The sequence below is a fragment of the Megalops cyprinoides genome, chromosome 24, assembly GCF_013368585.1.
Source record: "Megalops cyprinoides isolate fMegCyp1 chromosome 24, fMegCyp1.pri, whole genome shotgun sequence".
Lineage (NCBI taxonomy): Eukaryota > Metazoa > Chordata > Actinopteri > Elopiformes > Megalopidae > Megalops > Megalops cyprinoides.
The window spans coordinates 1,126,649-1,139,025 of NC_050606.1; the positions used below are offsets into that span (position 1 = coordinate 1,126,649).

Genomic DNA, 12,377 nt, shown 5'->3' on the forward strand with positions numbered 1-12,377 from the left:
TCACCACAAGCGCGTCAAACCAACTAATCGCCATTTCAGCTGAATGATCTCGGAGCTGAAACGCGGTTGTGTTTTATAGGGCGTGGTTACAGCTAATTGGCTCCACTGATTTCAGCTGTACAGGTTGCAGGACAACCTGATGCTTAGAGAATTCGAGACGGTCTCACCTAAAAAGTCAAGATGTATGCACACGCCCTCTCTGTGGTCTTACATCACCAGAGTTGGAGCCGAACGTTATAAACGCGTCTTGACAGTACTTGATTCTAATAAGCAAACAGGTAGCATAACTCATCATGGAACTGCTTATACACATTGAGTCAAATGCAATATTGGTTTCGTATTAACCACAAAATTGACGAGCAACGTTTGCTGGAAGCTCGTCAGCAAAATGGTCGCGGATACGCGGAATGCATGAACGCGTGTGTCATTCATCCGAGCTTTCCAAGGTGTCGGTACTTTCTGACCTTGGCACCTGATCCTGATGAACCGCTAAATGGATGGAGTTAGGAAGAGCAGACTGATTTCAGATCATTTGCCCGGGGCCCAATTTACAGTCAATTAAAAATAATTTAACCTGGAGCGCGCATTACTGCACATATTCCCCAGAGCTGATCTTGGGTGAATGTCCAGAAGCACGTTCGTCACGAATTAATATTATTTATTACGCAGCTCTGCCTGATAAATTTATACTCGTGACATTTGTACCTTCACCATTCAAGGGCTCTCTCATGAAACGAATTTGAAGGGAGTCAGATAACTTTTAAAAATATTTTGCAGGAATTCGGGCTTTATGGTTTCACGAAACAGAAAAAAAGCCATAGCTAATGTTATTATTCACCATGGCGACATGTTCATGATCACCTGGCTGTATGCATGAATTCGTAACGTCTGATCAATCATGTTAAAAAAAATGACGCCACCTTGCTGGAGACTCAGGGTTCATGCAGTTTCTTCTCAAATGAGTCCTCGCGTCTTTTCCTCAATTCTCGATTACGACCGAGACGAGGGAGAGATGCGAGGGTATAAAGACGTGAGCAAACTGTACTGTCTGTTTCCAGTTAAAGATTAATTCCGCATGACGTTTGGCAGTAACCCTTCATCTTCAGGAAATGTCTTAGTGTGGAATGGGTTACTCTGGAAAAAAAAAATTCACGATTTAAATTTACAATCTATGCAGTGGTTGTCGTAAGGGCATTTGTTACGTGATTTGTACTCCTTTGGCTGCTTTTGCTGTATACCAGTTCTGTGTATTCCTGTTGGGCATTTTACATATCACAGTTACAGTAAAACTAATAAAACTGTATGGGCTGGCTTATGGGTGCAAGTTTACGTCACAGATCCTTGAAAAACTCTTTAGCATCAGCATACATCTATGCGTCCGTCCAAATTTCCTGCCAGAAGCCCTGTGGGTCTCCTTCAGACCTTCATTCTGAGGGCTTCCCCCTGCCAGTCCTCCACCTGCGGCACCAATGACCACGGTGAGCTGCAATACTGTTGGGTCCCCGTCAGTTTTGACTGATGGCAAGAGCTTCCAAACCAGAGGACAGCTCTGTGTGTCATTACATTCTTAAGCCTCTGCTGGTCCTGAGAATTGACCTTCAGTCTTAGATGTGCTGTATCACATGAAGTATAAAGTAACTGGTCCCTTTAGGTGGTTACAAAGATTACACAAAAGCAACAGATACAGGCAGATAGCAACATATAAATAATAGTAGAAATCTCTTATGCGTGAAAGCATCCTAAATTGTCAGGAAGTTTATAAAAAAAGAAAAAAAAAAAACTATTCAAAGCAAATGCCACTCCAGTCTGGGTTTGTTTATTTGAAGCAGGTCATAGACACATCACAAGGCCGGAGCCCACAGCTGGGCTGACTCCACAGCACACCTCTGCTCCACCTGAGTCTGCGTAGCTCCGCCCACAGGTGTACCTGCAGCAGGTAGAGTGAGGGGACCTGGACACACACACCTTCCCTCTGGAACAGGAAGGAGTATGAGTCACTGGTACCATCAAGAGTGCAGACCCAGGAGTCAGAGTCTCGTTTGGGCACAGGTCCGCAAGCTTACCCACCACCCAACGAACCCAATTACAGCATCCGGGCAACTGCAGTCCAATAGGGGATAAAAAAAATATTTTTAATTAGTTTAATAATAATAAAAAAAAAAAACCTTACAAAAACTTGTAGCAGAAAAAGCCTGGGCAAAGAGCAAGTCTGTCAACCTTATTCTACTGCAAGCGGTTTGACGGATTCTGCGTTTTCCGGCCGCTGGCAGCTCTGAATGATGCGGACTGGTCCCAGCGTGGCCTTCTGCACCACACCCTGCGCATCTGAGAAACAGAGAAACAGAGCCCCGTTACCGCCAGCGTAACTGTCCCGCCTTTACCCCGAGTCTCAGAGCCCCGTTACCGCCAGCGTAACTGTCCCGCCTTTACCCCGAGTCTCAGAGCCCCGTTACCGCCAGCGTAACCGTCCCGCCTTTACCCCGAGTCTCAGAGCCCCGCTACCGTCAGCGTAACTGTCCCGCCTTTACCCCGAGTCTCAGAGCCCCGTTACTGCCAGCGTAACTGTCCCGCCTTTACCCCGAGTCTCAGAGCCCCGTTACCGTCAGCGTAACTGTCCCGCCTTTACCCCCAGTGCAGCTACACTCGCGCCTCAGTTTGCCTTACTCTGCAGTAACGCCAAACGCAGGACTTGAGAGTAGCAACTGAAGAATGAAGCTTCAGAAAGTGGGGAAAAAACACGAACAAAATCAAAACAAGAACATACTAAAGTGAACGGCACAACAGGAAGTACCCGAGTCTGCTCCCCGCCTCTTCCTGTGCCCGCACTCTGAGTCGCAGCAGCCGCAGACGGCATTCTGGGAAGGATCGTCCAGCAGCTGCCACCTTTGGGAGAGGGCGTACGATTGGCTGGACGTTTACACCACTGCACCGCGTTCGCAGAGTTCTGTTCTCGTTACCCTTGGAGCTCTTTGCTGTAGTGGCAGGCCTTCTTACTGCTGTCCAAGCTCTGGGGGTCCCAGGCCACAAGCTTGCAGTGAATGTAGACCTGAGCGTTCATGGCAGGAAGAGGCAGACTGATGTAAAATGTGCCTGTATTACTTGCTGGTTATTTTGCATGTAGTATCGCAATGCGTTATGCGTTCTGTGATCTAGTGACCGTGATGTATGGCAGTCTGTGTACTTGGCTTCCCTTAGTTTAGTTTACTAGGCTGTCTACTCAGGTTAGCTCGTGGTAACTTGTGGTAGAGCTTGAATGGTGTTACGCTCACACTCACTGTTCTGAGAGTCTGGTCTGACACTGTTGCTCATTTAACATGGATGGATACACTTCTGATATTGTGTTCTGGAAGTCACCCTGGGTAACAGCATCTGCTAAATGAATGTAATGTAACACCTAAATGTAATGTAACACCTAAAAGCAACAAGCCAGATTTACAGTTGACTCACATCCTCTCCAAGAGCGAACTTGAAGCTTTGTAGAAGGAGACGCAGTTCTGAACTTCTGTGTCTGGGCAGGAACCTGGAGCTTCCTTTCTTGCTGTCCACCAGACATCTTTGGAAAAGGAAAAGCCACAAAGACACTCTCCACAAGGATGCTTAAAAACTGGTCTCACAATTCAGTTTTTTTTTACAACATCACCTACCAATGAGAAGATTGGAATGAAGTTATTTTAAAGCGCTGTCTGTAACATGTAACCAACATCTGGCTGGAAGACCTCCCATTGGTCACGCCCCTAAACCCCCGGTAAGCCCCCTTACCCCCCGTTAGTGATGATGGGGTAGACCTGGCCGGAGGGGTGCAGCTCCGGGGTGGTGCTGGCCACACACTCCTCCAGAAGCAGCAGCAGGGGCATGTGGGCCTGCTGCTGCACCCCTGCCCAGAGCGGGATGAGGGAGCCCAGGGGAAAGGTGGCCGAGTCGGCGGGACTGCGGAAGTCATCTGCGGGAAACCCGGAGAGGCCCTCTGCTCATTACTGATGGTCAGCTCTACATGCTTCGGGTTGCCAGGTTTAGGCCTTTGCCATCATTGATGGTTTAAAGTGCTCTGGTGTGCTGACTAGTTATGAACATTCTAGAAGGGGTATGGTCTAGACCGGAGCATCCGTATCAACGGACACCAGAACCTCCTGTGAAATAAGCAAAGGGTCAGAGCCACGAGTCAAGGCCACTCACCCTTCATCAGCTGCATGAAGAAGAGCAGTCTCCCCTGGCCATACGCACTCCCATAGGCTGGATTGTCAACTGGTGTGGTGATGTCACTTGGTCTACACGCAGCAAAGACATGTGGGTAATGTAGTAATCGGACAAGGAAGCTGCATCTTGGATGCCAAACCTTACCGTCTGTGGCGGCACTCAATAGGGTGAGAGACCATTGGGGTCTTCGGCTTGGCGAAAGGGCTGTAGGTCAGATTGGTTGTGTAGACCACCCACTTTCCGGTTATCTTGAGGAGGGAACAGCAGTTAGCACCCAGACAGACCCTGCAATACGACACAGTCCTGTCAGGTGGGCGTATATACCTCCCGATTGATGAAGCAGTCGGGCAGTCTGGCATGGAACTCCGCCTCCCAGTCTCCTCCAGGCAGCGCCGACAGTCGCACAGGTAAGCAGGTACCCAGGAAGAGGCGCGAGGAGTCCCACTCCTGGCTAACCCTCCATTTCACTTTGAAATATCTGGTGTCACACTCAACACTGATGTCTGTGAAAGGAAGTGGAAAAAGTGAAAGCAAGTCACAATCCAAACAATGCTCAAACTGTAAAATATCTCAGATAAAGTTTTAAAAGATTTTTTAATCACCCATTGAATAGGATAATTTAAAAATGTTTACACCAGCTAGTTGCTCAAGCGAAAGCAATGGAACATGACAATTTTGGCATTAATTCGTACGCAAAGCCCTGCAATCGTCGATATAAACCAGGTACCGCTTTCATTCTTCATAGAAACTGCAGTGGTCGCACCAATCAAGCCCAGAACACATCGCCATAGACAGATCATATCCACTGGTTAAATAAATCATTTTACGATTCACAGCACCTTGCACTTTTATATATCGACTAACTACGGCCAATTAACTGAACAGTTCTCACCTGTTGGGCTCCGCGCACGCGCGTGGTAATAGCGCTTCTGTGATTAATCATCATTATTTTCTTTACAGTCAATTGTGTAGTCACTTTTTGGGAGGTAAAATATAGCGTTATTAGGTTGGTGGCGACCTGTTGCCTTGCCCAGGAATGGGAAATGCCAGTTTGAATTCAAATGCAGGGTTGATGGGTGGTGTAAAATCAACAAGAAAAATATATATTGCATTCTCAGCACTTATGCAGTGGCAGATACAAGCGTTACATGATACGTCTACAAAAGCCCGCTAACAATCGGTAAATTTTTGGACTTACAAGAAATTATATGAGAATGATGATCCAGGTGTGCTGACTATTGCGACCACTGTTCTCAAGCGGAACCTTATTTTCCATGAAGCTGGAGGAAGCCGAGCTACTGCGCCGGTTACGCAGGAAGTGTACGCGCACTGCAGACCCGGAGAGAAAGAGGAAACAGGATAAAAACACCAAAATCATATCTTCGTTAGCGGCTTAATAAGAACGAATTTAATTGAGGAGAATACAGCTACATTATCAATTCATTTAAATTACCCTGGACGGAGTTAGAAAACACCGAGATAATAAAAATGCTGATTAAAGTTAAGGTAAGACACTGGAAAAAAAGCTTAAACTAGCAGGACTGGGTCCAGTCACAGCACTCGCAGGGAGTCAGTCAGTGGTAAAAATAACTATACTGCTGCGGTAAACTTAGCGTTACCAGCTACACCACACTTCCCTTGGCCGGCGAGAGTTCGGTTTAACGTCATTCAAAGACAAATGCAGTTGGCTAGTTTAGCTAGGTGTAAGAACTTGTTAGATGAAGTCATTAGCTAGCCAATAAGAGTGTGGGTATGGAGGAGTCTGTCCATGTAGCTAAGGAGTCGAGCGTCACGGCAATCCTTTCTGCATCAGAATGCACAACCTGAATTTGATGCGAAATATGTGATGGAGTATAAGGTAGTTGTGTCAAGAATGGCGGAGCAAAGATTTCCAGTATTAGTTTTCATATGTAATGCCATGTCTTTTTCTCTTTCTCAGACACTCACTGGCAAAGAGATCGAGATCGATATTGAACCCACAGACAAGGTAGGTTTGTGAGGAAAAACGGTTTTATCCATAATGTGGCTGCAGCGCATTTAAAACACATTTTTTGCTCATTGCGCTCTAGTTTACTGTGGTGTTGAGTCAGGCAGTGTGTGTTTATATCCTGTATTAACCCGCTCTGTTAGTGGATGTAACAGAGTATACTGTTATTTTCTTCTCTCTGGCAGGTGGAGAGGATTAAAGAAAGGGTGGAGGAGAAAGAGGGAATCCCACCTCAGCAGCAGAGACTCATCTATAGTGGGAAACAAATGTAAGAGTTTGGTTGTTTCCACCCTGTGTGTGTGTGTGTGTGTGTGATTGGATGCGCTGTAATGAGGCCTCCGCTGTCTTCATCTCTTTCAGGAACGATGAGAAGACTGCTGCAGACTACAAGATCCAGGGTGGCTCAGTGCTGCATCTCGTTCTGGCGCTCAGAGGCGGGGTCCTCCACAGTCCCAGAGTTCACCTGGCCTCTTCGTAACCACCAGACCCTCCTCCATCACCACAGAGCTTCTGTTGACCTCGCATTTGATGGAATTCTGTGATGCTGAAATCTTACCCACGCTGTAGGTTCCTGGTAGTGAGGTCTACACATGTAAAGTATATTGTAGTCAGCACCTGTTTTTTCCTTTTCTTTGTCCCCCTCTTGTGAATATCAGAATCGCTGTGCCCCAGCATGGGTCCACCGATCTTTATGTAGATGGGATAGGCAGTTAGAGGGTAGTGAGAGAGATACAAGTGCCTGTGCAGAGAATATAAAGATCTGTGGCTGTGCGCAGTGTGACGGCGTAGTGGGTGAGGTCGGGGACCGCTTTGTTTGTGAATAAAGTGTGACGTTGACTGTTCCGCTGTAGCAGTGTCATCAATGAGTGTGTGTGGTGAGTCTGTATGCATATGCAGCTCTTTCTTAGAAACTGGGTCCAAGCATTTTACTAGTTTCTTAAATAGTGTATGGTATTTTTATCCAGTACATTAAAGCAAGACCTTAAACCCCCCTTGGACAGTTACCTTGGAAAATGAAGTGTACCTCACATTTCTATTGTCATTTGACATGCGCATCTAACGAAAACCTGAAATTACCTTTAGGAAAATATCTGGTGTAGAAGGTAAGCCCTTGTTCCTGTGTTCCAGCTGGACACTTGAAAAGACTTTCTTACTTCCATCCTAACTCTTTCCCTGTATGTGGGTATAAATCAGCAAATTAAGTTGAAATTGTTGGTTTATACGAGATGAGGCAGACTCTTTAAAACTGAACTCATCAGGTTTCACTTTGTTAGTCATTGGTTGTAGTGGCTTGTCTTGTCCATGAATATTGCAAGGTCTGATCGACAGAGGTGCTGTTTTCAATAAACTTTATTAAAAAAACAAAAAAAAAATCAACGCAAGGATTCAAACTATGTCAACACAACACACTGTTTCACTGCCCCCCCCCCCCAACCCCTATAGTGTAAATAGTTTGACCCCCTCGCAGTTTGAGTGGTGTAACCCCCAACCCCAGAATAAGTTGTGTAAGCCACTCTGTTGTACATCCCAGACAGAATCCCTGTGTGTTAAGGCAGCAGGGGCTACAAGTTTGAATCTTGAGCTGCCATTGTCTGCCCTTAATCCGGGTGCTTCTGTTCAGCGAAAGCCACACAGTATATCTGGACAAGAGACTGGCTGAGATGTAAAGCTGAAGCAGGTAAAAAGTGTGGGATGAGGATCCATTTATGGTGCTGTCTGGAAGGATTCTCCTCTGATGGAAGCCTTATAAAAACAGATGCACCTTATGCTTTTTTAAAACAGATTTTCCCCCTTTTTCTCCCAGTTTGGAATGCCCATTCCTATTCGTTCTTCACACCACAGTCTGCGCAATTTGAGCTTTCACAGACAGGAGTCGGTGGAAGACACTTAACGTGCAGCTTTATTCGGGCAGCGCGTGGGTGCCTGACTCACCAGCAGGGGGCGCAGGGGGACTCTGCACCACGCTGCAGTGATTCTGGACAGGGCTGGCATCTGCATGGCCTGTATTCTGGACCAGACCGCGAGGCCTGTCCACTCTCTGGTACGACAGATCACCAGGGTGAGCCACCCGGCAGCCCTCACTGCACACTTCAACCGAAGGGACAGACTCACGCTTTGTGCTTTTATGGGAGGAGGAGAGAGAGGACTCAGCAACAGCCCTCTGAAGGGATTGGATGTGTAGCACATTAAAACACTGGGGGGGGGGGGGGGGCATTAGACCAGTCACAGAGCCCAATAAAATTTCACTCAAAAATACATTTCAAACCCCACTTTCCCTCAGATCCCAAACATAGGCAGACTTATCAAAACAGAAACAGAGAGATGAGGGAAGAAGGGAAGGATGGGGGGGGGGGGGGGGAGAAGGGGGGGGGGGGTAAAGGTGGGTGGGAACAAAGTGCTGAAGGGAATGCTGATTGTGTAGCTCACTGACCAATCAGGATCCCCCTCTCTGGTCACAGGTAACACAACTCACTCAGGTGTGACAAGTCTAAATTTCACATTGCAGCAAGTCCACACTCACATCACACGCATGTATCCTGACGGGACATTTTTCACAGAGTGGACTCGCAGGATTGGACCATTCTACAACATCCACCTTGTTCTTTTAGTGTTGATTGATGCATCACTGACGATTGACAGTCGGGCTGGCCAATGATTCAGAGGGGAGGGGGCGGGAATGAGAGCGGGCTTCAGGATGTGCTGGCTGCACAGATTGAAGAGGTGGTGAACTTCCTGTGGGAGGTGACTGACAGCCATCCTGGGGGTGGAGAGCAGACAAGCAGGTCTGCGTCTCTGGATTGCGTCAGGCTTCATCAACAGGTGACTGTCACTGAGTGACAGCTGTCACGATTGATGGATGCCCACCACTGAACAGTGCTGACGTGTCAGCTGACACAGCAGTTGATTGACAGGAGTCCAGGTTGGATAGCGGAGCGATCTGATTGGTTGAGTGATAGATTCCGGGTGCAGCGGAATTCCCAGGTGCGAAGGTCAGCTGATGTTGAGCCCTGACAGACAGATTGATTGACAGGTGTTTGTGTTGACTGACAGCCGTCACTGGCAAGCCACAGTGGGGAGGGAATCGATTTGCACCGTTTCCTGAAAGGTGGTGCCCTGAGCGCAGTACGAAATTCGAACCCGCATCCGCAGACCCACCTGGGGAGACAGAAAGGGCTTACATACACACTGACCCTGGTACAGCATACGGAGACTGCCCACACACAATGATGCAGCAGACTGCTTGCACATACTGACCCGGATACAGCATAGAGGCATAACAACAGAATGAGGGGTCAGGGTGTCAGTGAACATAACTGATATATAAGTGAATGTAACGGAGGGGTAGAACACAGGTGAATATAAGTGAAAGACTGAGAGAGTCAGCAAGAGGGGAGGGGGCGGACCTTGTTGGGGTTGTGGAGGAGGATCGTCTGCGTCACCTGACCTAACCCACACGCAGGGATGACATCACCACTCGGAGCTTTCATCTGCAGCTGAACACTCTGAGAGAGAGAGAGAGAGAGAGAGAGAGAGAGAGAGAGAGAGAGAGAGAGAGAGAGAGAGAGAGAGAGAGAGAGAGAGAGAGAGGGAGGGAGATCAGAGGTCACGGCGCAGGTTATAACCCGATTAGGTTGTAACAAAAATGGTCAGACAGACAGAGATGGACAGAGAAAAAGAATGGAGAAACAGAGACATAAGGATGCAGACAAAAAGTTTGTTTGTTACAATCAGACCCAGAGACGGAGAGGGAGAGAGTCAGACCCAGAGACGGAGAGGGAGAGAGTCAGACCCAGAGACAGAGAGGGAGAGAGAGAGGGAGAGGGAGAGTGTCAGACAGATGGAGAGACAGACAGAGAGTCACACAAACAGTCAAACAACCAGAGAGAGGAGAGAGAGTAGAAGACAGTAAGACAGAGGGACAGACAGACTGAGAATCAGACAGCAAGAGAGAGAGAGGGAGAGAGAGAGAGGGAGAGTGAGAGGGAGAGAGAGAGAGGGAGAAACAGAGAGAGAGAGGGAGAGAGAGTGAGAGAGAGAGAGAGAGAGAGAGAGAGAGGGAGGGAGAGAGAGAGAGAGAGAGAGAGAGAGAGAGAGAGAGAGAGAGAGAGAGAGAGAGAGAGAGAGACAGACAGAGAGAGAGAGAGAGAGACAGAGATGGAGAGAGAGAGGGAGAGATGGAGAGAGAGAGAGAGAGAGATAGACAGACAGACAAAGAGATGGGACCTTCGGCACGGCGGCTTGCAGGGTGAACTGTGTGATGTCGCTGTGGGAGGAGTTAGAGGCTGTAAGGATGGCGGTGACGTCCGTGTCTGTCTGGCTGTCACACTGCAGAGTCAAAGTCACACCGTTCTTCTCATAGACGGTCACAGAGGACACTGCGGACAGAGCGCACACACGCACACACACAGTGACAGTCAGTATACACAAAACACTGCCTCTGTCCATCTCTATGGTAATGAGACTCCATCTCTAACATTCCTCTTTACCTCTATGACAGTGTGAAATATCTGTTACGTGATAACAGTAACGATAACGATATCTGTTATGTGAGACAGTCCTCCATCTCTGTGGTAGTGAGACATCCCTCTCTGTGTTTCTCACCTGGGGTGGGGTCCAGTCCTCCCAGCAAGTCCAGCAGGTCCCCCCCAGTGCTGATTCTGACAGGATCCGGACCTGTGGGTCCAGGCTCGGCTAAAGCAGGCTGTGAGGGCCCATCAGAACCACCCAAAAGGTCCAGAAGGTCACATACCTGAGAGGGAGTACAGAACCGGGACTGTGGGTCTGGGTGCAATCATCAACAAACACCAAATCTGCATGTATTAACACACTAAAACTGCATTCACCAACATGCAAAACAATCTCCATATACAAACATACACTAAAGCTACATTTAATACCAAACAATGAATGTACATCTATTTATATACACTAAATCTGTTTAGTACAAACACACACACACACACACACACACGCACGCACGCACGCGCACACCTGGTTTGTAGGCTGCGCTGTCACCGTCCCCTCCTCTTGTGTGAGTTTGGTTTGATCGGGTGCTTTGATGGTCCCCCCCGCCACCTCTCCATTGGTATGTCCCGGGGAGCTCTTGTCAATCACAGGCATCCTCTCCAGCACAGCAGCCCTGAGTCAAATTCACACAAAGATAATAATTTAGCTTGGAGGTGCAGAGGTTGTGAGACTGCTGGCTGTTCTCTCACACACTGCTGTAACCACAGACGCTCTGCCTGCAAGGGTACCTCATGTGGTCGTATTTCTTGAAGAGCGCGTTGTACTCTACTGCCCTCTGCTGGAGCTCCACATCAATGCAGCTGCCGTAGATGCTGACAATGCTCCTGATCCGGCTGTCAGAGAGACAGAGAGAGGGAGAGAGAGAGGGAGTTCATTCAGATCGTTCAATGAGATCTGGAAGAACAGATCTAGCAGAGGTTAAACAGATGTGGTCTCAGGGCATGAAAACACTGTCAGTATTTACGTACATGTGTAGGCATATTTGACTATGAATATGATATGTGAATATGAAACCGAGCAGATTAAAGCCTGTGGTGTGTGGGCTACGGTAAGAATATCAGAATGAGGCTCAGAGCTAAACGCCCGTGCCAGACGTGCCGCGTCAGCTCAGACCAGCAGGGGGCGTGACTCACTCCACATTGTGCGTGATCCGGGTGCTCAGCTTCATGGTTGCCGTGAGAGCGAAGCCCCTGGTTGCCGGGGCAGACATGTGAGACTGTAGCACCGTCTCCAAGGCGTCCAGAACATCATCCTCTGTCACCTAGCAACATTGCATCAAGCAACACGTCATCATCATCACATGGTCGTCAGGCAGCAGCACCATACGTCTGACTGTCTTACAAGGAGACGCAAGAGCAACATCTTCTCTCTCTGTACCTGAACAGGTTCAGTCTCTCTCCCTCTCTCTCCCCCTCTTGCTCTCCCTCCCTCTCTTTCCCTGTCTCTCTCTCCCCCTCTCGCTCCCCCTCTCTCCCACTCCCTCTCTGTCTCTCCCCCTCTCTCCCACTGCCCCTCTCTCTCTCCCCCTCTCCCCCTCTCTCTCCCCCTCTCCCCCCCTCTCTCTCCCTCTCCGTACCTGCACGGGTTCGGTCTCCTCACACTCCCCCCTCAGCAGCAGGTCTCCGTACTCCCCGATACACCAACACGCCACCTGCACCAGGGACTGCTG

The 12,377-nt window shown here is 48.5% G+C and overlaps 3 protein-coding genes across 4 annotated transcripts in view; 1 reads left to right on the forward strand and 2 right to left on the reverse strand.

The window, feature by feature from the left end:
• Positions 1-2,218: 2,218 nt before the first annotated feature.
• LOC118771478 (zona pellucida sperm-binding protein 3-like) lies at positions 2,219-4,937 on the reverse strand. Its single transcript, XM_036519488.1, has 9 exons — positions 4,922-4,937; positions 4,519-4,697; positions 4,371-4,442; positions 4,174-4,333; positions 3,760-3,940; positions 3,448-3,553; positions 2,958-3,046; positions 2,780-2,883; positions 2,219-2,325 (listed from the first exon to the last, which is right to left on the reverse strand). The coding sequence occupies exons 1-9, from the start codon at positions 4,935-4,937 to the stop codon at positions 2,219-2,221; spliced, it is 1,014 nt and encodes a 337-aa protein (XP_036375381.1).
• Positions 4,938-5,509: 572 nt separating this feature from the next.
• Positions 5,510-7,190, forward strand: nedd8l (NEDD8 ubiquitin like modifier, like). The gene is made up of 4 exons (XM_036518975.1): positions 5,510-5,700; positions 6,134-6,181; positions 6,367-6,449; positions 6,542-7,190. Exons 1-4 carry the CDS (start codon positions 5,683-5,685, stop codon positions 6,657-6,659), a joined length of 267 nt encoding a protein of 88 aa, XP_036374868.1. The 5' UTR covers positions 5,510-5,682; the 3' UTR covers positions 6,660-7,190.
• Positions 7,191-8,554: 1,364 nt separating this feature from the next.
• Positions 8,555-12,377, reverse strand: part of ap1g2 (adaptor related protein complex 1 subunit gamma 2) — a 13,469-nt gene continuing 9,646 nt past the window's right edge. For both annotated transcript variants that reach the window (XM_036518856.1, XM_036518857.1), the window contains exons 15-22: positions 12,285-12,374; positions 11,842-11,969; positions 11,437-11,541; positions 11,174-11,321; positions 10,784-10,931; positions 10,406-10,557; positions 9,586-9,684; positions 8,555-9,337 (exon numbers count right to left, since the gene is read on the reverse strand). In XM_036518856.1, the coding sequence (XP_036374749.1) occupies positions 9,236-9,337; positions 9,586-9,684; positions 10,406-10,557; positions 10,784-10,931; positions 11,174-11,321; positions 11,437-11,541; positions 11,842-11,969; positions 12,285-12,374 (972 nt within the window). In that variant the 3' untranslated portion in view covers positions 8,555-9,235. The remainder of the gene's footprint in view (positions 9,338-9,585; positions 9,685-10,405; positions 10,558-10,783; positions 10,932-11,173; positions 11,322-11,436; positions 11,542-11,841; positions 11,970-12,284; positions 12,375-12,377) is intronic.